This window comes from Zosterops lateralis, assembly GCF_965231275.1.
Source record: "Zosterops lateralis genome assembly, chromosome: 12".
In the NCBI taxonomy this organism is placed as follows: domain Eukaryota; kingdom Metazoa; phylum Chordata; class Aves; order Passeriformes; family Zosteropidae; genus Zosterops; species Zosterops lateralis.
Window position 1 is genome coordinate 4271896 of NC_139772.1, and position 26522 is coordinate 4298417.

The window sequence follows — 26522 nt, forward strand, 5'->3', positions numbered from 1 at the left end:
AACAGAAAAATAGTGTGCCAAGAAAACCCACAGTGTGAGAGCAGTGAATGTCTTGCTGGTCCAGTTAGAAGCATCTTTTCCAAAAGCAATTTCACAATGCAAAAAGCCTCTAGATTAGCACATGCTGCAGGGTTTCCTTTTATTCCCTTCCACTCCACACCCCGGGTAAGGAAGATGAGGAATGGGCTCCCTGGACAAACTATCCCTCCAAGTATGGCTTGGAATAAACAGCCAAAATTCTGGTATTCACTCCTAAATATTTGGTTGCAAAAGATGCCTTTCAGTTGACTGTGCAATGTCAGATTGCCTCACTTGAACTGCAGAGGAAAAATTTTACATGACCTTTATCCTTCTGCTCAGTGTTCTCTGTCCTGGAGCTTTTTAATACAATTTAGCACAATTATTTAGAATGATTTCACAGCAACACAGAGGCAACATTTTTTCCTGCAACCTTCTAAAAGACTTCTAAGATACAAATTAATTTCATGGACACTAATTCTGCTGAGCTCTCATAAGAAAGTTCAGCTGACAAATAGGATGGAGCTGTGCAATTGCAGAACATTGTTACAGGGGAAAAAAGCTGAGTTTTCATGTAAACTTAATTTTGGCATTTTGTATTTTCATTGGAAGAATTTATTCTTCAATTAATAGAGGATTTTCTATTTTAGAATCATACATTATTGAAAGAGAAGAACTCAACACACACTTTTGGGACAGACACCATGTCACACATGAAAAAAATAAAGTTGTCTTGTCTGAGTCTTCATTTTATAAAAGTACTGGAGCCTCAAGAAGGTTCTGCTCATACTGCCCATAAAGCAAACACACAGAATATACTATTTTATTTATTTAAACAAAGTCCTCTACCCCTGCCAAATCAAAACCAGTTTTCACCCAAATAAAAACATTTCTTAACAATGAGTAAGTCCGTGTTACTGAATTTCAACTGTCCTCCTACACGCCTTGAACTGTGAGCTGAACAAGATTTGTTTTTACATAAAGAAAATAGGTGTTCTCCTTCCTGCTGCATATAAAAATACCTGTTTTCCTTTTTGAGTTGAAAACTGTTTTCCTTGTATTGGTTGAGGTTTTTTGAGATAAAATAAAATTGAAACTCAAAAAAAAATACAGACAACTGGTTGATGCTGTTTCCAACAATTGAGGAAAAATGTTTCAGATATGAGAGATTAAGAAAACCAAAAAAGTTGAATGTAAATGCTTGGGCAACTTTCACTGTATATAACTTTTTTTTCCTCCTGTATTAAGTCCATTAAGGTACATTAACTTCAATAATTGCAGACTCCAATCATAAATCATTTAGGAATATTTTACAGAATTGTTTTTCCAGCAAAACTTTAAATGCTGATGTTTGGTTTGGGTTTTTTTTTTTAAGGTTAATGCTATTGAAAAACTCCAGAGAGGCAGGGATATTTATCATGATCTGAAATTTAGAAATGTACAATTTAGCATTCTCATAAGTGCAATAAACATCCCAGAACATGAGGAAGACAGGGGAAAGTAATTTGCTCTTCCAGAGAGGAAAGTAATTCTTGAAAGGTTTGCCGTATCCATAAAATAAAATTTCCTAATATACAGTAATAATTTCTGTAACTCACTAACTTTTAATGAGGATAAATGATCAAATAATTAAGTTGGTGCATAAGAGATTGTATTGGTAGGAAAAACCCCCCTGGATTAGAAAAGCATCTTTGAGCTTCTACTAAGTGTAACTTTTCTCCCTCCAAATGTCCAGCACTCTCAACATCATCCTTTAGAACAGAACTCAGGTTTAGCCTGACAGATAATTACTACCATTTCTTCAAAATAAAAGAAAAATGGATAAAACCATTCTTGGTGGCTTTGAAATTTCGTTACGTGTTCCATGTCAGCAGTTCTTCCCTGTGTGCTTTGAAATAAAGTGCCAATTTAGACAGGAAAAAAACCTTACAAAATCTTCGCCCTCAGTTCTGCTGACCTCGAGTCTGTATCTCCCTGCTCCGAGATGCCCCAGAGTTACCACAGAGGGCAAACACCTCACAGAAGTCATAAAACAAATGGACACTTTAAAACTTGATTTAGTTTTCCCTGAGCTTTGACAGGAAACGAAAAAAAGAAACACTGAACATTTCACTCATCAGTTTGCAAACGTGTACCAAACGGGAGTTTTAATTAAAAAAGTCAGAGCAGCAAGAGCAGTTTATCTTGTATAAGATTTCTAAGAGCACGTTATCAGAAGAGAGTTGTACACCCTGGATTTAAGAAGAACCCTCAGATACAAACAATGCAGTCAGACACAGAAGAAGAAACTTTCATTCACAGAGATTCCAAATTAAACACTGGCTCAGATGCTGCTAAACTTATGGAGAGTAACCATAGAGAATCTTCCAGGAAAAAAAAAATTGAATTTTGAGAAATGCAGAACAGACTTATGAATGGGCAAAGGACACTTGGGCTTTGTCCCCTTGTAAGGACTGACCAAGCAGGTGTGGTCAGAGCTGGATTACACCATGTTTCACTGTGTGCACTGCACTCGTTCTATGCTGCAGCATCCAGACTGAGTAGCCTTAACCTTACAAACACAGATCAGCTTTTAAAAATGGCTACAAGCTTTTAAATTTATTAATCCGTGGGTCAGGGCCTGCAGTGCACACCCTGCAGCTCAGGAAAGCTCAGCTGGCCAAGGCTACTTTGCACGATAAATATCTTTGCCAGGCAGGGACAATGGCCTTGCTCATCTCCAGCAGCTCTGACTGCTCAGAGCATCAATATTGCTGATCCTCACAGGAGAAACCTGCCAGAAACGTGCCTGGCCCGTGCTGGCATTGCCATATGTGCTCAAATCCAGTGCCAGGGACACAAACAATAGCTTTGGACTGAAATGGTGCTAATCAAAGTGGTCAGTTTGGCCTCACCAGCAGATACCAAGGAACCGAAGCCCCAAAGTGCTTTGAGGCTTCATTTGAATGTTAAAAGTAAGAGTTTGCTCAGGAGTTTTGGGAAGTTTGAGGGCTGTAAATATGAAAAGGGCTCTGGAGAGCAAATTTCAAATGAATTCTTCCCCAGACACACCAAGCTGGAAGAGAGGCTGGGAGCCTTTGGAAAGGAGCAGCCCAAGAAAGGGGCTCATTTTCAAAGGAAGGGATTCAATACCTCCTGCTGACTACAGTGGCAAAGCCTTGCTGTTAATTAGCATCGGCTGGAGCACAGAATATTCTAAACAGGACTTTGGTCTAAGTCTTCAAACACTGAATGATTTATACCCAGCAATGTATTTCACACAATATTGTCTGTTTCTCGTAAATTAATGTTTTCTGCTGCAGAGCCTGGTGGGTTTGTGTTAATAGACACCAACGAGAATGGTAATTAAAGGATGCACTGATGGGTACTCATTACAAACAAAATGCTCCCTTTGATCCTCCAGGTCCTGGGCCTTCTGAAAAACCTTTATCTCAAGAGGGGATAAACACAATGTTTGAGAACCTTTTGACTTCTCTGCTATCAGCCTTGAAACTTTTTTTAGTCCGTTTTTAATGTTTCCCTATGTAATTAGGAGCACCAACGTAGAAGCTGATTGACAAGCCACCAGCAGCTGTTTATACAGCAGGAAAACCAGAAAATTATAACAGTGTGAGATGTTTATTTAACTCCCCATGCAAACACAACACATCTTCCATTCCCTGTGCTGCCTCAGAGCCCCTTGGAAGTGGTGTGGCAGTGAAGTGCTGAACTCAGGAAGCAAATCCTCCTCTGTACTGGGCATTCCAGCACTCACACCAAGGAATGGGAAATCCCTGCCAGAATCCATGAGTGCCAAGGCCTGGGCACCTGTTGGGAAAGATGGGACAGGAAAGGCTTGTGGATATGATTGTCTGGTAAGAAATATAAGAAATACTGGAGATGTAAAACCTGTGAGTAAAATAGAAATGAAGGGCAGCTTTGAGATGTGATCATGGCAGGCAGGAAGACGGTGATGAGCTGCAGATGGGTTGAAGGACAGAAAACAAAAGGACTCAAGGATGTAGCCCCTCTCCACCCTGCCAAGGCATCAGGGAAGATGCCTTGATAAGAAAAGAAAAATAGTCTTTAGAGTTTAGAATATAGGATGATATGGTAATATAGCAGTTCTCATAGGCTGCTTGCAAAGTTTGTAGGTTTTGTATCTCGCGCTGGTTGGTCACTGTAAATTAGAATATTCAACACAAAAGGAGATATAATGTATTGTAACAAGGTCCTCTCTCTCTTACTCTTATCTCTCTTACCCCTCTTAGCTCTTTTATCTCCCTCACCTCATACCCTTTCTCTCTCTCTCTCCCTCTCTCTTTGGGGCTCCCTCCAGCCCAGGCTGGTGGCTGAAGGCAAAGCCCTTTTTACCCACGACCCTTGCAATAAACCCACGTGTTTCTAGAATATCTCAGGTCTGCAGAGTTCCTTCTCCCTGCTGTCCATGGATGCTCCTACAGGCACCTGCTCCTTGTTGTAACCACCACGGAGTCCAACCTGGCTCTGACTTTCACTGGGATCAAACCCCAGAATTGGTGCCTAGAGAACAGCTCTGTCAAACTTATAAAATCTTATATCCCTCCCATCAAAGTAAAGCACGTCACAGTTATGTCATCTCCAAGGCTGAGAAGCAAAGCCTTCTTCTCTTAAATAGAGCTTCTTAAAGCTCAAAAATGTTTTAGTTCTGTTTGTCTGTGCCCATTCTATTAGGAAATAGCCAAATAGAAGGAAGTTTCTTCTTTTTTTCTACAGACAAAAGAAAGACTCAAAACCCGTATTTTCCAAGTGGACAAACTGATAAAAAAGGTTTTGGGGAAACAGCCCTAGGAATTAAGTCCCATTTCTCCAAGTATCTGGAATATGACTGGAATTGACTCAGTGCTGGCAGGTATTTAATAACTTGCAAATGTGAGTTTAATCAAATATCCTTGGAAAGAAAGAGGAGTTCTGATTCCACATCTCTGGGATGGACAGAGATGAATATCTGGGTACAGATCACCAAAAGTACTCCAACACCTTTCAGGGGTCTTTGCTGAAATAACTGCTCATATGAAACCTGAGCTTCTGAGGAGTAAAAGGAAATCTTAGCTCTGAGCAAATGCCTGGTCTCTGGGCTCTCTGACCATGATGAGGGTAGACAAGGACCCTGCTTATCTTCCTCTGCAGTTCTGCTCATTTTTGCTATTGAACAACAGCTTTTGGTCATTGGGATTTTGATCCAACTCATCAAAATGCAGCAGGATATAATGTTCCAAAATGTTATCATGTATTTGATCCGTCCCTGTGTTTTATGGTTTCAAGAAGAGCAAGACTGAACAGAGGAGAAAAAAGGAGAATGTGCCTATCAGAAGAGCAACAGCAGACAAAGGCAAAATAGATTATTTTCATTCCATTTCTCCCACTGTTTAATAGCTTGACTTTTGCATACCAGCATTCCACAGGTATAATGCAAAGACAGCTCCAGCATAATGTGTTTTCCTTTAAAAGGTCATCATTATATTAGCACTATTTGATGCACTGTGACCAGGGCACACATTTTTAGAGATAACGACCTATCTAATATTCTTCTTTAATTTATTGGCATCAAGAAATTCGATTTAATTTCAGCTTTCAGAAGAACATCTGCAAGTGATTGGCATAACTCAAGGGACCTTTGCAGCTGCAAACTTTCTCCAGGAGCAGAGCAAAAAGCCATGTTTGTCAATATGCCTGAGTAGGATTAAAAAAGAACAAAAAGAAATAAAAAAGAAAAAGCCTCAAACTACAAAACAGCTAATTATTGGAAGTAAATGTTTCATGATCTGTGTGTGGCACCCAGAGCTGAATAGATCATTAGCTAAACTTCCAGTCAGCATTCCACACAAGCATATGTTTTCCTCATAAGTGCTTGCATAAGTTTGCCAGCAGCCTCAGTGACTTAACTAGAAGCACTTATGTACGTTGTGCAATAAGCAGGGCCAAGGAAAAGCAGTGCCTTTTTTCGGATCTAAACTCCTTTAATCATATGCATTTCCAACAGTCCTAAGCACTTTCTTCCAGCTCTTAAAATTTTCCCTCCCTATTGAATGCTCAAGGTAAAAGCTGCTCCATCAGGAAACTGCTGCCAAGAGCTGAACCCTCAATGCCATTTAGTGCAGCTCCTTCTCTTTTCCATTTGTGCTTCCTTGTGGCAGCCTAATTGCACTCCCAGCCCTGCCTGGAGGGGCTGAGGGTCCTGCACAGGGAACAGTTTGGTTCTGAGAATGAGAACTGAAAGGTTTGGGTATGGGCAGCTCAGAGCTCTCTGGCTCAGGTGCCATTGAGCAGTTCTGGGCACTCCCCCTTTAGCAGCACAATAAATGTGGCTGCAGAGCAATGATGAGCATCACAGAGAGAACCTGGTGAATTCCTGCTTCCTCACAGTGTACACACCGTGCTGGGTGAATGCTGCCTGCAAATTAGCTGACAGCTGGAGATCAATACACAGTGCAACCAGCTAAACAAAAGCAATTCCAGGTAGAAAACACTGCAAGGATCCTGGGGGTGCCTATAAGGGACTAGGCCAGCAGGTGCTGACTGATTCCTGCCAGTTCAGATCTGACCCTCAACTATTTTGGAGTGAGGGGCTCAAAGTGACCATCTGGGTGCAAAAGTCCCTTCAGCATTGGGTTCCCAGCTTGGCAGCCTGTGCACAGGACAAAGTGCCGCTAAACATCCCTGAGAAAGGTCATTACCCAAACCCTCCAGTGCCCTATTCATGTTTATCTTGCCAGAACATATTGAATCGTTTTAATATTTCCAACATTTTATGATGTACTGTAAAGCCAGGAAAACTTACTAATCTCCATTTATTTCCAGCAGTGGTCTAGTAAGATCCTCACTAACTGAAAATAGATGTGGGAAGATATTCCCTGCCCCAGAGGTCATATTGCTTCTGGCAGTTAGAACATTCACCAGCTACAGGATGTGACTGTATGTGGTGTAAATAGGAGGCACTTTCAATAATGGACCTCCTCTCTCTACTGCCCCTCAAACAGGCTGTTTTGAGACAGGTTCTGCCTCTCATTTAATTTTAGAACAAGAAGGACATGCTGATTGCTGAAACCTTCTGGTCAGAGCTGTTTGTTTGCTTATTTCTGGTCTCTAGGTGGGCTGGTGCTGGAGGGTTTGAGCTCAAGGAAGCAGGTGGGTGGCAGGGACCTCGCTTTCCCACTGCACCAATTTCCAAAGACAGAAATAAACATAAAAGGAACAAGCACAGCTCACAAAAGGTGTTGAAGCACATCAAATGAGTTCCAAAGCCTCCTGGAGGTAGAGTCTTCCTAAACAGAGAAGTTGTAGTAGTAAAGGTGAAATATTAATTAAACATATGTAATAGTATCTGCTGGAAGACACTTAAACAGATCTTGGCTTGTCCTGGAATTCTCCAAATGCAGCCATGGATGAACATTGGGTAAGAAGTGACAAACTTTTGAATTTCTGCCTTAAAAAAAGAATTTAAAAAATAAAGAAATAATCATTTCAGTGGTATGGCACATAAGGCATATGGTAAGAGAGAAGAACTTTCCCCAGAGCTTTATTACACTGTGAATTGCACGCCTCCAAAGAAATATGATTCCTCTAAATAAAATCAGGAGAGCTGACACAAGGTGCTGAATTTCATCCTAAAAAGCCCAGTGTCTTCCTCGCTGATCTCCTTTTCATAAGCATCATTAGAGCATTAATTATTTCAATTATTGGCACTGACCAGACTTTGTATGGGTTGTGATCCAAGCTCACTTTCCACTGCCATCCAGCCCTTCTGGAGCTGCTGGCTCCTCACAGGTACAGCTGGACAGGGCCTTGAAAGGCACCAGGATGCTTTCAAACCACAGAGCAGAGCTAAGGGAACTAAATACATTATACGTGAAATGAGTAAATAAATCCCAAGAAATGGAATTAAGATGAGCATTAATCAGGAGAGGGTTGAGCATGGCCAATGCATGGCCCACTTTATAGGAATCTTGCTAATTGCCTTTCAGAGACCACTTTATCCTATTAAGATTATCCTCAGGAGACCCTCAAGACTTTAGGGGGCAGTGAGGAAGACCAAAAAAAAACCTGGTCACATTTATCATGTTTAGAAACAAACAGGAATTGGTTTTTATTTATCTTAAGCAGCACAACCTCCATTATCTCCCTCTCCCGGTATTTAATCCCATTTTTTCCCTAGCAATAAAAATAATGAGAAAGACCAATTAAGCTCAGGGCAGCCTTCTGGGTAAGGAGAGATAAATTCCTCGACACCAAGTGCAGTGAGCAGCACGTGCCATTTCTCTCGTGCACCAGTGTTGATGCAGATTACACGACAGCCCCAGATTTATTGCTGTGGCCGAGCCAGGTATAAATTATGACAGGTCCACGTGGATTACAGATGATTTGAAGGAAATCAAAGGCATTAACTTTAATATGGTGCTTTGTCTCTCTTAAATGCCACTCGTAGTTTCTGTAACAGCAACCACTAAAAATCAATGACCGGAGACCCCTGCGTGCTCCAGAGCTGTTAACCCCTGGAATTTCAGCCAAAGGAGCCTGTGCTCCCAGAGCCACAGACCCACAGCTTCCACACAGCAGCTGCAGGAGCTCCATCAATAAAATTCATGATTTAAAAAAGCATCAATATTTTTTACTTTCAAGAAAGTAAAAAAAAAAAAAAAACTTCCTGAAGTTTTTTAATTAAAAGTATCTTCCTGAAAGCTCCTCACGGTGCCCTGCACATTGTGAGAGCTACAAGGCAAACGTTGGAATGTGGCCAAAGGGCAGCAGAGCTGGGAAGGGCCTGGAGCCCAAATGTGAAGAGAAGCAGCTGAGGATGTTTTACCTGGAGAAAAGAAGACTCAGGGAAGATCTTATTGCTCTCTACAACTCTCTTAAAGGAGGTTGCAGCCAGGTTGGGTCAATCTCAAATTTAACAAGTGATGGGAAAAGAGCAAATAGCCTCAAACTGTAGCAGAGGAGGTTTAGATTGGCTATCATGAAAAATTTCTTCACTGAGAGGGTTATTAAGGGTTGAAACAGGATTCCCAGGGCAGTGGCTGGGTCCCCATCCATGGCGGTGACACTTGGATTTAGTGCTGGGGTGATGGTTGGGCTCCATGATCTTGGGGGGCTTTTCCAACCCAACCACATCGTTCTGTGTGGCAGGACCACGTGCACAGCAGAGCTAAGGCTTGAAAGAGATGGAAAATTGCATCAAAATGCTTATTATACTTTCAATACCAAGGCAATAGTTCAAACCAAGTCTCGGGCAGCTCTCAGGGAAGTCAATGAGAGTTGTTTCACTGAAATCAAACGATCTGTGATTAGGTCCTCACAGAATTATGTGTAATGCCATATTCAAAATTGTGAAGAGTTTCAGGTTGACATCTGAAAGCCCATTTTCCTTCTGGAATTCCGTAATGAAGCTACTGCAAAAGGAGAATCAATACATAATTCAGTGTAGTGGAAAGATTATTATAAAGGGTTATTAAATATAGCTCCACAATTGTGGATAAAAAGAATGAAATCCCTCATTGTTTTAATCGTGCTGTACTGACTTCTGCCAAACACACTGTTTCAGAAAAAAAAAAAAAAAAAAACAAAAAAAAAAAAAAAAAAAACTGTTCCAGATTTCAAAGTGGAAAAAAAAAGCAAAAAACAGTAATAGCAATAACAGCAGGTTTTTTTACAAAAACAGGGTAGAGCAGGGGAAAAAAAAGTTCCTAAATCTCAAGATAAATTTTAGTTCTGTACACTAATAACAACTTATAATTTAGTTTTTTGTAAAGTGCGCCAGGACAAGGCAGGAAAGTGTTTCTTAACTTAGTTTGCCAATTTTCCTTTCAGGCTAGCACTGTTATTGATAATATCCATCACAATTCTTTGTCTTCCCAACAGGCTGGCAGAAATATCAGAGTAAGTGCTGACTCACACACCTCAACACCTCCCTGTCAAAGCTAATCTGAAATTGATTTTACTTTCCAGAGGTAAAACAGAACTGCATGAAGTCAGCTACAAATGGCATTTGCAGATCAGTGTTCAGCACTTTTTGTAATTCCTGTAAGATTTCATGACTGCACCTCAACAGTTTTCAACAAACCCTTGGAACCTGCGCATTAAAATTGTCAATTATATTTCTATTATTTTGGGAGGAAAATTAATGTCTATTTCCCCCATTTTGTTCCAGTAATCCTTTTAATTAGATATATTTTAGTACAGAATTGGAAGGGAGGTACACAGAACATTATTTGCATTCATTACATCAGGCTTTGCAGAGTTCAGGTTTGCCAGCAGAACTGGCAAAAACCCATCACTGTTTTCAGCACGGCAGAAAAGTGAGCTTTGAGATCAGGATAATTTATTAGAAAATGCTGCTAAATCAAAAATTCTTCTTTTGAGATAGTTTATTCACTCTTGTTTCATTGCCTTCTTTCAAGGGAAGGTTTCTATACTTTTTCCCATCTAAAGTCTCCAAAACCAATACACCTGAGGAAGCACATATTTATTAAATCCACAGAGACCTCTTGGAAATCAACCATCAATATGAGTTTGACCCACACTCTGAGGGTCCAGCCTGGCAGAAATGTGGCTGTAATAATGAGTGAGATGGCTGATTGAGAGTGCCTTGAAAAATCAAAAGGGTTTTAATAAAGAAGGAAAATAATACAAAAAACAAAACAACGAAGCCAAGCAGAGCACAGAGACAAACTCCTTGCTTGTTATAGGGCCTCAAAAAGTGTGGAGTTCCTTTGTTCTCTCTCTTTAGTGCTTAATAGCTTAGGTGGGTTTTTTGGCCACCTTTCTGGACAACAGTCCTTGAGTTACATTCTCAGGGTCCAATCTGCACCCCTGGGCTGGCTCTGAGACAATTACAAGGAGAAATCCACAGAATTTTCCAGCTAAACTTCTTAACATGTCAAAAGGTAAAGTGAGGCTCACTCCCTATTTGGAAGCACCTGCTAGAGGTGTGGGGATTGCGTTATCACACATCAGCAGTGATTTATGGTCTTGAGCTTTGCTCTGAAAAACGAGTGAAATTCCAACCATCCCTGTCTACCACACAAGAGGGAAGGCCCAGGTAACATCACCTTTGATAGCCCTGCTCTTCCCAGGGCAAACCAGCTGTCAAATCCATCACAGTGTGGCCTTTCCATAATCTATTCATGGATGTGGAAAGGAAGGGAGATGTGTTCAGCATCCTTCAAGGACATCCACGTTGCTGCTCTCATTTCACAGCAACATTCCAGTTATTAATTTCTCTGTAAAATTCTCATTGTTGTTTATCATTAATAACGATTACTTTGGGGCATCCCAGGGAGGAAATGCACTCTTGTGTTCTAGGGAAATCAATTCATTGATACCATTAGGGCTGTGAAAATTAATTTTTTTTTTGGTTCAGCTGCCAAGCAGAAGGTGTTGAGGAGTTCCACCAGAATCAAATTTGAAAGAAAAAAAAAATCATTTTTCTTACCCAAATATAAACAAAGTAAAAAACCGGTCAATGCAAGAGAAGGCATTCTTCTTGACAAACAAAGGTTGAATTTCTAATAGATATAGGAAAGTTAAATAAGATTCCAGAATTAAAAAGCAGTAGAATGGAGGGGGAAGACCTCATGTTGTTGATATAGGAGCTGCAGAATCCCACCAGAATCTGGGAAGCTCCGGTTCACCTGCACTGTCCCCTCTAATTTACAGAAAACTCTCCTACACCAGCTCCCTTTTGCTGGAACCATTTCAGCTGTGTCTCATTACTTATTGTAAGACAAAAGAAAAAAAACAAAATATAAGAATGATATTCTAGCACATGACTTGAAAATCCAGAAAACAAGGCACATTTTCCTCTGCTTCCTGCTAAATGTTTAAATATTCCTACACACTTTGATATCATTACGTCCAAATATTCTCGTGCACACATCACAAGCAAGTCCCAGCTCCAGCTCCCTCAATAGCTATTAAAATACCAATAAAAGTAGTTATTTTGAAATCACTGATGCTTCTCATGGTTTTATCTATTCATTGATTGATTTCAGGCATAAAAAATATAAACAGTCAGGTGAGTAGGGATTTAAAGAACCACTTTAACTCATGGAAATGGGCAAACTACCAGGCTGTGGAGTCACTGATTTAATACACATGTAATTAATCCATTTAAAGTAAAACTCTTTCAACAGAAGAAAGAGGCAAGAGAAGGATAAAAAACAGGCTTATGTTCACAGCTAAGATTTCAGTCTCCTGGGAATATCACATTTAGCTTCAAGTAAGAGCTCTGCTCCTCAGGAAAGCCTCAACAGGAAAACACCGTGTAAAATCTCAAGGATTGCCACAAAGACTCTCACAGACTGTCACAGAGAGGTGAGAGGACAGGAAGAGAGGCAGAGGTTGCTGTACTTGCCTGAATGTTGCTTTGAGGGCTCTATTTTGTGTTTGTATTTGTTTTGGTGGGGGTTTGGTTGATTTTGGTGTTTTGTTGGTGTGTTTTTGTTGTTTTAAACAGCCCGTAAAGGCAGGAGGTGCCATTCTCACCTCACAGCACTAGCCAAACACACAGTTCAGTCCTGCCTGGTGCTGGCTCAGCGTGTGCCACCCCCTGGCACATCCCACTCCTTCCCAGCTCCAGAGACCTGCTGTGCACAGGATCCATTGATGGTGCAGTGCCTGGGAACCTCACAGTGTCCTTTTGGTCTGAACTGGCTCTTTACCAGACCTTTGCAGGCACTAATTCTGGAGAGAAGCACCCAGGATGAGATCTGGAACACTGCATGGAGTGAAGCCTGAGCTCTCCCACCATTCCTAAACTGGCAAAGCTCTGTTAAATTCACCAGGAGCTTTCCCAGAGGATGAAATGAAAGCTGAGGTGTTGGATCCAGTTTTTCCAAACAACAGGATGGAACTGCTGGGAGATGTTCCTCGAGCTTTTATTTATCAGCCTCAGTACAGGGTGAGACAATTGAGAGATGGCAACAGCTCATGTCCTGCCAACAGCAGCTGAAATTCTCTGTGTTACAAGGTCTTTTAAAACCTTTCTAGCTCATACCAAATTGTTAAGAGCTTATGCAGACATCTACATAAACCAATCATTAAAACTACACGTATATCTTGCATCTAACAATAGGTGCTTGTTTCATATATTTTGCTATTCAGGAACTTTTTGTGCTCTTCTACAAACAAAGCATAAAGCCTCTTTATTAAACTTTTCTATTATCTTGTTTTAACATATTTTTCTACTTGCTAAGGCCTAACTCTACACAGCACAAAAACACAGTTTTATTGTTCTGTGTCCTCATTTTGATACCTTTATGACTCTAGGCCTTACATCTGCACTGCTATGCAAATTTTCTGCTTTTTCTGTTTCCCACACTGAGGCTGCCTCTGGGTTCTCTGAACCCCAAGAATTAGCAGGAAGGTTTGTTATACCCCTGGCTTCAGACACCTGCATGAATAGCAAACCTCAGACAGAGACCACTTTTGTCACCTTTACCTATCATTTTCAATCAGCCTCATTAAATCCAGTCTTTAATCTAATTTAACAAATATTTATCTCCTTATTAAACTGTTAAATCTGTCAGTTCTCCCGAGGGCAGTGCCAGCTGCTCCCCCCAGCCATGCTCAGCATCCCAACCTCCCAAGGCTCTCACCCACACAGTGCCAGCAGCAGGTGCAGCACCAGCCCCTGCACCTATTTCCAGAGCTCAGCCCTATCCAGAGATTTGTTATTTTTAAAATGTCTTTTAAGAGAACATTAAAAAGCCCACTCTAGACTTGTTTGATCAGTTACCTAAAATCCAGTAGCCCTTGCAGACAGGAAGGATGAGAGTTCTGGCACAGGTTTGTGCAGAAAAACCCAATTTCACTGAGTGCAGGAACAGCACTCACCTGTGGAAATTGAACTCCTCACTGTATTTATGGTTCTGAGCATAATCAGCCCAAATCATCTGTTTCAGCACAGAAAACTCATGTGTTGAGGAGCTCTCCTACCTTCCCTTTTGCATGGCTGCATGGGAAACAGCCTCCTCACAGCTCAGCCTGAGCCTTTCCCAAAGGACATTGTGTGCAAGATAAAACTGGTGCTGGAGCTGAGAGAATCTGGGCCTCTGGTGCACTGACAGAGTTCTGTATGGTGGGGAACGAGCTGAAATTGAGGTGCCACTCAAATACCTTCTAAATCAGGATCTGGAGCACAGCTACAGTGCCAGAAAGAGTTAAGTCAAATGTGTCCCGCCCTCATTCATCATCCAAGTAATTTCATTTCAATTAATTACCAGTGCTAACTGTAGTTAGGCAGTTCTGGGAAGTGATGCTGACTTATAAAAACAGCAGTGAGTAGTCAATGCCCAATGTTTTCAGAAGCATTGCAATTAATAGATTTATTATAGAAGTGTTAAAGCTCCTATATTTCGGCTTCTTCGAACTTTATTAGAGAAGCTGTTAAAGGCAGTTGTCTCAAAGAATAAAAGTAAAGTGCCAGAAGCAATAATATAATTTTAAATAAAATTTCTTATTTTGATTTACATTGAAGTGACAGAACTGCTATTCTATTATGCCAAAAACCTTCTGCCTACCTGCATGAGATCTGACTGATTTCTCAGAAGGAACACCAAATCTTACAGAACATTTGGAGAGTTGCATTTTCTTATTAATCGGAAGAGTGAACTCATCAGCTCTGTTATTAAAGATAATTTTAGACTCTTTCCTCTGTCACAATGTAACTTTAAAAAAATTTAAATGAAATGAGCTCTTTGGTTGCAAATTACCCTGTATAACTCCCACAATACTGCTTTCATTGCTCTAGAAAAATATCATAAAATCACTATTTCCTATATTTTTTTATGACACACTCGAGTGGTTCCTCCATAAATACAAACCAGGCTGAATAAAAATTCCAGCTAGAAGACCCTTGATTAAAAACAAACACTAAAAAAATCCCCAAAAAATCAGAGCAATAGTAACTGGACAGCCAAACACCAAATCTTAGGCAGCTGAGCTCGTGGCCTTTCATTCAGCCAAAATGAACCCCTGGAAAGCTCTTGACCACAATATTGAATAACTCCCTTCCTACACCCCATAATTTTTGTTTGCATCCAGCATCACCTTTGAACACAAACATAACATGGTGTGAAACATCACATCAAAAGTTAGGGAAGAAGAGATTTTAGGGGTTGATGCTTCACCTGTCAGCAAACAGCAAAAGAGAATTAAATGCTTCAGGTCATAGGAAGGCAACCTGTAACCTTGGCATTCAGACGTCTCCAAATTTTCCTTTTATTACGGGACATTTAAAGTATGCTTGTATTTACAGCTTCAAGTTAGTTTCATATTTAAAAAAGGTGACACTTACTAACTATGCTTATTATATATTAAATTAACAACAAGAGAAGACCTGGAGCACACTATTCATCATCTTTGTGTGGTGACAGAATTAGAAAATGCTGTGAGCTGCCACACCACAACTCAGGGACTGCTTCAGCCAGAATTAACCAAAAATGCTTTTGGATTTGTGGCCATTTCTGGGGTTTCTACACCTTGGAGTCAGTCCTGTGGCCCCTTTCACAGGTCAGCAGTTCTGCTGCATTGACATTTCCATCCAAAAGGGGCACAGACTGTCCTGCTCCACTTCTCCTCTTCCCCACCTCATCCTGCTCTGACCTTCACAGGAGAAAGGAGCCCTTGGCCCAGGGTACAAATCAGCACAGGGGACTGTCACAAACACCTCAGTAAAGAGGAGGTTCAGAGGGAATGGGAGGGCACACGAAGTTTCCTGAATTGGCTTTTCTGGGGAAAGAAACAAGCTGGCTTTTATCCATCAGAGGTTTGGGCAGCATCCTTTACCCCAAGTCTCACAGCAGCATTGATTTCCCCAAGACATGAAAAGACCATGAGAAGGTTCCTCTGCCAACAGTGCAGCATTTCTGTACGAGAGTCTGGGAACCAAACACACCAATGTCACACTTTGCTGTCCACACAAGCACACTGCTGTGCTTTTTTCCAAAAGTTAAAGTATAATAAGTACAGTTTTCATAATTTCTTGAATTCTGCCTCCCACTGTACTCGTTTAAGCTGAAGTTATGTTTTTGTATAGGTTGGTGTTAATGTTTTATAAAGGTCAAATTACAGTTGTCTCCCTACTGTTTTATTGTAAGTGTTGAGAGCTGGCACTGTAATTAAAATTCCAGCTAAATAAAGTCTGCAGGGATCCTACTTGTAACCAGGCAATTTGGGTTTTTAGCAGACCAGAGCACATTTTTGTGTTTCCTCCGCTTCACTGCCACACAAAGGAAGGTAAACAAAACCCACATGCCTTAATACACTTACCTAAACAACATTTCCTATTAGCATGATTAGTAGAGAATATAAATATATTTAATTATAGAATACAATATTAACAACATTTAAAATGCACCCATTTTCTACAACCTTGTTTTGCAGTATTCTAGAAAAAGTCCAAGGCAAGACAATCCAGTTTATACACAAAGCCAGACCCAGCCAGAGCATTGACAACTCTGCTGATAAGGGAGAAAAGATTCACAATCTGCCCTTCAGTAAAACAAACCTGACTGCCTGGCAGCAGAATGGTCCTGTGCATCAAGGAGATTATCACTTACTCCAGTCTAACCTGCTTTTAGAGTCTGGTACTTGCCAGCAAGCGTTTCAAAAGTGTCAGAGATTTACCAATGCTGGCTCCAACTCCAGGGAGGAATTTCTCTTCTGCTATCGACTACCTGTAAAGCTGCTCCAGCTTTGCCTCCGTTTTGCTGCCTTATTAAAGGCCCCTCAGTTCTGCTTCAGTTCTCTCCACAGCTGAGAGGCGAAGGTTGCACTGGGTTTTTTTATTGCTCCTCTTTTTTTAAAGAAAGCAAACAAATCAAAGTGAGTATTGTAAGTGGAATTCTTGTTTGAAAAAGCAACATCCCAGATCACTATACGAATCTTTTAGGTCTTCCCAAGGCTCCTAGTTTTCTTTTAGTTTGTTTTAAAAGAATTCCTTGGTAAAGGAATCTCAAATTTTGTTCAAGATAATCCCTTACAGGCAAGGATTCTTATTTGAGCAAATCCTACCCTTTGCCCAGGCTGATATTTTTTCAGGGATTAAAAAAACACAAGACAAACACTTTAGTTAATATTCACATCACAGAATGTGACATGCACTTAGTCCCCTATCCACAGGCTCACTTGCCTGCCCCTGAAGCAGCAGGTACAAGGCACAGAAATATGCACAAAGTCATTCCAGACCAACCAGGGTTTTCAGAATCAATCCATTAAAAGTTACTTTTACTTTCCCTTCTCTAGAGGAAAAGGTTCAGGTGGACAGGCTGAACAAGAGCATAAAACAAAACCAGAGCATTAGCCTCCAGCTAGAAACATCCCCCAGTCTAAGGAATTTCTGAGAGACTTCCTGAATTTACAGCCAGGGGTTCTTATTCTCAAGGCAAGACAGAAACCACATGGCACAAGGAAGCTGTATGAAAAGGAGATGTGTCCATTAAAGCAGACAGACTGCTCTGTCTGAAAAAGACTGATTTAAAGAAGTAAAGGGAAATAAAAAAACTGCAAGTTGAAGCATGATCATAATTACATTAGAAAAGTTATAATTTGATTTGGATTAACAGAGAAAAATCCTAAAAGCTCAGAATTAATTGTGAACTACATCTGCAATTATTTTCAAGAATACTTGCATGCTTTAAGATATCATTAACTTAAATGAGATTCTATGTTTAAAGGAAGATTTAACCTCACATACTCCCATTAATTCTCGCTAAATGTCCACGCTGCACTTTGAAATGTAATGGAAAAGGTTAGCTGGCCATGATTCTTTTGAATGGTGCTTTCCTAAGATCCCCAAATTAAAAGTCTTGTCAGAAAGGCAGTCTGTGAAAATACCAAGAAATGTTCTACAGAAATGCATTAATGTCTCAATGTGGGGTGATTTGCATCTCTTTGTCAAATGTGGACAAAGCTTCCTCCTGACAAAGCTGGGCTGGTGCTGGATCCTCTCCAGGGTGACCCCAGCTCTAACCTGTAACCAGAAATCTCCCATCCCCACCTCCCACTTCCTCAGGAAGATGACCCTGTTAAAACGCTGCCAGCCAGAAGCGATCAGTGCCAGATTATTTGCTTATGGAATTTGGCCCAAGCTAAGCCACCTACGTTTCCCTAAATGAAAAGATTTGGCCCTTCCAACAAACATATTTCTACACCTGCAGAGCAGGAGCTGCCTCGTGGCCTGCGTGGGTAATCGGTTCAGGAGTAATAGCTGAGTTAATTTGATTTTTTTTTTGCTCTGAAATTGCCAACTGGAAATGAGCAGAGAAGTCTTCCACTGAAGCACCTGGGGACATTATTAATACAAGGTTTGCACTGTGCTGAGCGAGAGACCCAACCTGCTAATACCGAGCAGTTGGCCATTGATTTAGATTATTAGGGGAACAGCTGGCATGTTTCAGCCAACCAAAGCCCACACGTATTTCAAAAAAGTATTAGCTGTGAAACACTATGGCTCTTGGAAAGTCTCCAGAAACAAATTAAATCTCAAACCAAGTAATCTGCTACTTTTATCTTCCTAAATCCAGACCGAGCTGCTAACGGAGCATTCGCTGTCGCTGCAAAGATCCGCACCCACTTTTCCTGTGGGTTTATTTGTTTTGGTTTGGCTTTTTTAAACAAGATTGTGTGGCTTTTCTCAGTGAAACAGACAAGAAACTTTGGGTTTAGATCCTCATATCCTCCACCTTGGAATTAAAATGCCAAGAGGAGATTTCATCAATACACGATTTTCTCTCTGTGATTCCACAAGAGCTGACTGCACCCCTGAGAGGTTTTGATTCAGCCCTGAAGATGTTTTTCAGAGATTAAATAATTCCTTCTCTCTGCTCAGTCTAGTGTCCTACCTTTGCAAACACTAGTTTAATTAAATGTATATGCATAAAAATCAAACAGTCTATTCTTGACTCCTCTCCCCTCGGGTCCTGGAAGCTGACACTTCAGAATTGTCTGACCACCTGGCACCCAACAACTATTCTCTGCTATTTTGTTTTGCTTCAATCATGTGTGAAAGCAGCTAAACAGATGATGTGATACTGTTGTGCTGCAACACCAACCTGCGTGTCTCTATTCAGAGGCACATTTGAGACATTCTCTATTATTCAGTCATAATTCCCAGACAACTTTCTCCCTCCGTGTAGGAGTTCAGCATCAAACTTCAATTAAGAGGCAATGCATCAGGTGCAAAAGGATCTTCCTCACCCTGCCTCCACAAACATGTATTAAAGTTCCCAACCTCCCACTTTAAAACTTCCACAACTTTGAAACCATTTTGCACACACCTCCAGATATTTCCTGGAATTTTATTTACAGGAGTTTGGCTTCCTATGATCAATAAGAATAGTGTGCTTAAGATGTGGTTCTTCAAATCCTGACCAACATTTCTGTCCCCATGGAATTAGAGGTCCATGTGCCTTATCTTAACCCTGTACTCAGGTGTCAGAACAAAGCTCTACTATTCAAATTCTATCCATGTATATGAGCCAATTATGATATATATTTTAAAAAATATATTTTACGATATATCAAGCACTCCCCAATCTGGGTAGGAAAGTTGAGATGTCTTTCCATTGAACCTGTTCCCTCATGCCGAGGAATGGGAATCAAGTAACTTTTCAACATCTTCTGAAGCACATCCTTAACACAGCGAGCGATTTATGTGAATTGAAAGAACATTTAAGATGTTTGTAAAACTCAAAATGCATTAAAAACTTCTTCATTCTGAAAAGCCACTACACTGTTTCAGCAAGGACACACTGAACAGGTGGAAAATCCACAGTTATCTCTATTACCCAGAAACCCAGACAGTTTTCCCTGCAAGAAATTGCTAAGCTTAAAATCTCTACCTTGCTTGAACATGTTCTTTTGCAAGCTACAACAAGCAACCCCAATTACCCAAACCCTGCAATATTCAGCATGAAGAGTTAACACTCCCATCCAAACCTGTGTGAGAAGCCAGCAGAGGCTTGGGCAAAGCACAGGGGAGTGAATGGGGCTGCCACAATGGCTCTGTGCAAGGTGTGGGGAGAGGGAAGGAGGGGAGAGGAATGAGGTGGGTGTGTGTCTTGGGTTGCAGTGTACGATGTGCACAAATTATTTATTCTCTCACCATCTCCATGAGCTGTTGGAACCAGGTGGGGCAGTGTTTTCCCAGGCCCCTCCTTTGGGCTCTTCTGCTCATGGCCCATCAATGCCTTGCCCAGGACTCACAGGGAACTCCCTCCAGGAGCTCTCTCTGTTTAATGGGCCATCAAGGAGCCACTGCACGACTCCTCATCCCATTGGGAGATGCTCCCAATGCCCAGGGGGAGGAGCCAAGCATTCCCACCTGGAGAGAATCTGGGATTTGGGACAGGACAAGCAGCCCTGAGCCACTGGATTCCCAGAGGAGCAGAGTTCCCAGACCTTTCTGTGGGATCACTGCTTCAGGAAGAGCCCCTCACCTGGACTGCTCCCACCACCCTGCTCAGGGTGTGTTCTGACTCTGTCAATGGTCTTTTGTATTACTGAATTTTTTTTATTATTATTTTACCTTTTTACCTTTTTTGTATTAAATTGTATTTCTGACTCGGAGCCTCTCACTCGTTTTGCTTTCAAATCACGACAGTGGGATAACTCCAGGATGAGGATGGGCAGGAGAGGAACAGCACGACTATTGGTAGCATGAAACAGGCATGGGAAAAGGCCACCTGTGCAGTCGACTGGCAGGGAATCAGGGGAAATGTGGATGTAACAAATCCCAGCTATCACACAGCATCAGCTCAGAATCAACAGGAAATGTATGGATTTGAGAACAACTGTAGCCCTTGTTTCATGCCTGAAGTGTTTTGGTTTTCTGAAATTCTTTTCCCAGGAAATTTTCTGTAAACAAGAGAACTGTTTTTGTAACTGTACTATGTTTTCATTCCTTTCCCTAGGAGGGGCTTCTTCTTGATCTCCCTCTGGTCTGACCAATGCGATTGAAGAGGTTTTGCCTTTGTGTCACCAATCAAATTGGTCTGTGTAAAATAGCATATAAGGGAGTCACATCCCCAAAATAAAGGAGTCATTTTCAGCCTTCTGAGGTTAGAGTCTGTGTCTTTGTGGTGTAAAACAGTGTCACACAACCAGGGCCATGATCCCTGTGCACACCAGGCTGGAGGAGGAGGACTGATCTTCTCTGATCTTTCCACAGGCTTTATTTGGTTTGAACAAAGTAAATCTTGTTGGAGGCCACAGCTTTGCCAGGCAATTGAAAACCTGCTTTTAAGCATTAATAAGTACACTAAAATATTTCACATCATATGAGTAAACAATGTTTTTTTCCATGGTTGAATAGAAAGCTCTTTGTTAAAATCTGCAGAACAAAAAGTACCCAAATGCAGACAGACAAAACCTTGATCTTGAAGCAGCCCAGGCTCTGAACATGCAATCTATCACGTAAGAGACACAAGAGGTCAGCCATTAATTAACATCCAAATTAAAGCTTTTCGAGTAAGGGTCAAAACTTCCTTTGTTTTGACATTTAAAGTACCGGCAATGCCTTCCCCAGTTTAGTATGCACAACACATCACCTCCTGCTTTATGTTAATTGCCTCCATTATTCAAGTGCACTATTTGATTCATTGTCAATTAAAAATACCCCCAAAAGCCAAGCCCGATGTGTGTTAAGTATAAACGTGATTAATGTAACACAATTACATTGCCACGTTCATTGAGTCTGATGAGGAACTTTCCCTCAGCCCGGCAGTGACAGAGCCCTGACAGTGACAGTGACCTGCCAGCCTTGGCAGGGCCAGGTTTTGTGATGGGGAGGCATTTCGTGGCCACAAGTGCTTCTGACAGGTGTAAAACCTCTAATTAAATGCTGTCAATTAGCACTTCAACAAGAATGTGGAAATCTTGATGGTCTTCCCTACTGGATTGCAAAGATGGTCCAAGGTGTAAAGTAAAAAAATATATAAGGAAGGAAAATAGAGTGACACAATTGTTTGTTGGAATAATAATTATGTGGACATAATTGCTATTTCCAGAAAGTGACTCCATGGATCTTTTCCCTCTACATCAAGGAGACATCTGGTTCTGCACATAGAGGAAAAAAAATTGGGCAGACCAAAAGTAAAAGAGCCTTATTTTTTTTATGGTTATTAAAAACATAAGTTATAAGGAGGTCTGAAGGGGTTTGAGGGGAAAAAAAATAATGACCAAACTGGGACAAAGAAATGGTCAAAGTCTGGAGGCTGCTACTAAATGAGATGCAAGAGCAAATAAATAAGAATTTAAAAGCTAGTTCAGCCTGAGCACAATGACAGAAAAACTAATAGTAACCGAATACCAGTGAAACTAATAGGAAGGAAAATATGTACACACAGCTGGACTTGTTGTGCCCAGCTTATAAGTAGGCTTTAATAAAAATTGCTACAAATCAGAACAAGAAATAAGAGAAAATTCTGTACCCTCAGTATGGTCTTCTCTCCATTCTTGCCATCAGTGAATGTAAAATATAATTAACACTTCCATATGTAGAAGTAATAAATACATAAGAACCTACATTTACACAACCTATATTTAATTACAAGGGAGATGCTAGCAATGAAATGTACTGTAGGTTCTTGTTTGAATTGAAAAAGAAAAAGACTGTATTATTGCACTTCAGAAAAGAATTAAAGAGCTCCTTGGCTTATTGAGGACTACAAAAACAATTGCTGCTACAGGCCTGGTTTACATATTTGCTCTATTAATTTACACAGCCCTGGTAAGCCTCGCATTGCAATGCAACTGCTGAATTACACTGCTCTTGGTAATGGGCATAAAAAGATGCAAGAGCATGCAAAGTGTATTCAAACAGACAATTAAAATTATCAATTCTGTTGACAGCTAAAATGAAGGAACTGTGCTGAGGTTTAATGGTGCTGCATGAAGGACACCCTGTGTTGTGGGTGATTGAATTAACCAGGATCACGTGCGGACAGTCTGCCTCTGTCCAACACTGCACATTAGGCCAATTTAGTGTCTGCTTATTAAAATAATTTAATTCCAGAGATTGTTCCCAGGCATTTCTGAGTCTCCTCCTGCTCTTCCCTCCTCCTCTCACTAATGATGGCATCTTAATTATTTGTGCTCATTTTGTGCCACTGCGAATGGCTGGGTCACCACAGAGCAGTTCAGTCAGTTTGGCTGAACCAACCCATCCTTGGGGTGATCCTCTCTCCAAATCAGCAGATCTGGTCAGTCACACTACAGCCTCAAAGTTAAAAGTTTTCAACAAAGGTTGTTTTTATTCAATTTAACCCTAGTTTATCCATATTGCTTCTTTTAATAGGTCTTCAAATCTGCATGCTTATTAAATCTATTACATTCTAAGGATTTCAACTTTTAGCCATCTAGGAATAACGTGCTTGACTAGTCCAAAATAAGAATTCCGGAGAAAGCGAAATTTCCCAAAGAAATGAGAAGTTTGAAATCTCTTTTCTAAGCTGAACAACAATCTCACATCTCTGACTAGCATTACTACTCGTGATCTAAAGTTCCTGTGAAAATGCAGCTCAGACTAAGCAACATATCAAAATGCTGAGACTAAAAATGTTATCCTAGAGGTTTATTTTAGTATCTCCAAAGGCTGAGTGACTTAAGTTTAAGAGAGTTATTTCAATAGACTTTGGCAACTAATTCTGACATTTCGTTTTGAGAAGTTAATGCTATTTTAAAGTGAATGTGCACAGATTACACCTTCATCTGAAGTGAAAACACATCAAAATGTATCAGTGATATATGGAGGGAACTGAGATGGGAAATGTGTGCATTTGGTGAGTAATATTGGTTTACATTTCTTGGTTCCACCAAGCTATGGGATGTTTCCCCTTGTAGGACACAGATATTGCACATAGGACCCAAGCACTACTGCCTAATCTGGGACACCCAGAAGAATCTCTGGTTCAGCACCAGCAGCCAAGCCCAACAAAGAAATCATCAGTAATAAATATCACATGTGAAAATGCAGGGGTATTTGGAAGTTATGAAAATGGCAGCACTTAAATTCTTTTTTAAGTCTTTAAAGGCATTGAACACTGGATAAGGCACCACTTTTGTTTGACAGTGCTGAAGTCCCAAAGCCCCAGAACAGAACGAACAATTTGTAACCCTGAAGTATTGGAATGAACTAACACCAGAACTGAAAAACTGTTAAATCTCCTTCAGTTTAGTGCTTTGGGTATACAGTGCCAGATTGAGCTTTATAAGGTGACACCTGCTCAATGGAAATACACTGAATATTCCAGTTGTGTGACACTTTATTATCACTGATGATCCCAAACTTCTTCCAGCCTCTGAATTTCATGTAAAGGCTTGGACTTGCACCAGCTGTGAATGCTTTCAAAAAGCAAACTTCAAAATCTGAGTTGCACAGATAATTTAATAGAGATGCTGATGGGCAACTGCTGATTTCCAAGCTCATAGGTAGGATTATTAGATAAAATTCAGAGTAAATTTAATTTTTAAGAAGCGGCTGATTCTAGGTTTTCACAATATTCACACAGCCCCAAATGATTATATATTGTATTTTGCCATTTCTAATACACGAAACAGAGTAAAGTCTGTAGAGACATAGGATTAATGCAGGAGAACTCAGACTGAATCATGGCAATATCCAAAATCTTAGGTACAAAACAAAAAGAGCTTTCTGATAAATGGCAGGAATGAAGTGAATACATAAACAATTCTGATTTTTGCACAATAGTAATATATGAAAACAACGTACGGTTCAGAATCAGCTTGTCCTTTGTGAATTCAAATGGCTTTTCTATATAAAAAACCTTCTGCTGGAATCCAGGGACACATTCTAAATCTTCTGCACATGCAAGCAGCAGAACCTGAGGGGAAAAAAACACCAGAAATAGACTTTTAACATCCACTCCTTCATCCATCATGTTGGCTTCTGGGAACTATAGCGGGTTTAGGCTCAGTGCTCATAAAACAAAACATTGGGGTCCGTACTCATAAAACAAAATATCCATCACATCACACTTCCCCTTCAAATCTTGCTAAACAAATTTTTATGTAAGGTTTTGTGCTTTTATATATATGGGCTGGCATTGAAATTACAGAATAGTAGTTTTCAAGGTGAATTTCAGTTCAGAATATCAATAAAGAATGTTATTGTCCATAAACACACAGGATGTAATGTTGCTCCTAAAAATCACATTTATTTAGGTCTAGCTAAATACAGCTGGACCTAAATATATACTGAAATTAAGCACATGTAAGTTGATTTAAAAAAATGATAAATTAAGGGCTGCAAATCTGTCTCAGACTTGATCACCAAGTTGCAGAAGAAATTCTATATTCAAGGGTAAAGTCTCACATACAGAAGTTTCATTTTATAAAAGAAATTCTTTGCTAGCAAGTATAAACTGTTTCTTTTCTTTCCCTCTAAGCCACAGTTTGTCCATTTTTCCTATAATCAAAAGCTTGTTTGCACCAGGGGAGGACTGAAAAAGAAATGTGTGCATCATAGTGGAGGTGGATCTGAAGGTTCCATTGAATACAGTTTGTGTCACTGTTAGTACATGGTCACCCAAGCTCCGTGTCACCACAGGAACATCAAAGGAAGAAGCTTAAAAGCAAAATAAAATTGCTTGGGAATAGGTACAATTCTAATCTCAGACTCTCAAGCATTTATCCCTGAATAGAGAAAACAACCTGAAGGGCTATTTTTCTTGGCAGCTGTTAAATGAGAGCATGGAGGTAAGAACGGTCAAGAAAGAGGCAGCAAGCAAAAAAGAAATTACTAAAAAGTTTAAAAGGTTAAAGAGAGAGGCAAAAGGAGGCAAGGTTAAGAGTAGGAAAAGCCAAACCATATTTTCCAACCCATATGTGTGTAAGTGCATTTTCAGAAGTTCTTTCTGCTTTAGAACATCTGAAAGTGTTTTACAAAACCTGACTTTGAGGTGGTGCACTGGCCACTCTGATCTCAAAGTTGTTATGAGCAATCTGCTCCTTGCCAGGCAGCCCCAGCACAATCAACTAGAGAGGGCACATGTGGCAACCAGGAAGGAAACAAACATGGGATTCTGAATGACATTTGCTCCTAAATTGAAGTGCCTCTGGACGGTGGGTCTATTTACTCAAGACATCCTCAATACATAATTACAGTTCTGGAAATAAAGTTCTTCAGGGGTAAAGTGAAGATAATTTTTCCCCAGTACCACACCAGTGAGTGCTGAAGGCTCTTTTCTCCTTCACCAGCTCAGGTGACAACAACAATCTCACTTCTCCCAAAGCACCAGCAGCATCTCTCAGTCCCACCTCCACTCCTTTATCACCCGTCTGCTGATCCTGACCCTAAAGAGATGTCCTGCAATATTTTAACATCTGCACGTTTCCCTATTCCCCACCACACACAATCCATTTACTAAATCACAATGATGGGTGATCTGCTCTCTCCCTTCTTGCATTTCCCACTCATTTAAAGTCTTGTCTGATCCCATTTCCAAAATCCCAAGGCAGTGATACCC

General features: G+C 40.5%; 1 protein-coding gene across 6 annotated transcripts in view; it reads right to left on the bottom strand.

The window, feature by feature from the left end:
• Positions 1 to 26522, bottom strand: part of CDH13 (cadherin 13) — a gene marked incomplete at its 3' end in the record, with an annotated part of 461247 nt that overhangs the window by 347779 nt on the left and 86946 nt on the right. For 3 of the 6 annotated variants that reach the window (XM_083870235.1, XM_083870236.1, XM_083870234.1), the window contains exon 2: positions 24767 to 24878. In XM_083870235.1, coding sequence (XP_083726361.1) covers positions 24767 to 24878 — 112 coding nt within the window. Of the gene's footprint in view, positions 1 to 16543; positions 16898 to 24766; positions 24879 to 26522 lie in introns of those variants that run through there. The other 3 variants (XM_083870237.1, XM_083870239.1, XM_083870238.1) reach the window with 3 other exon arrangements.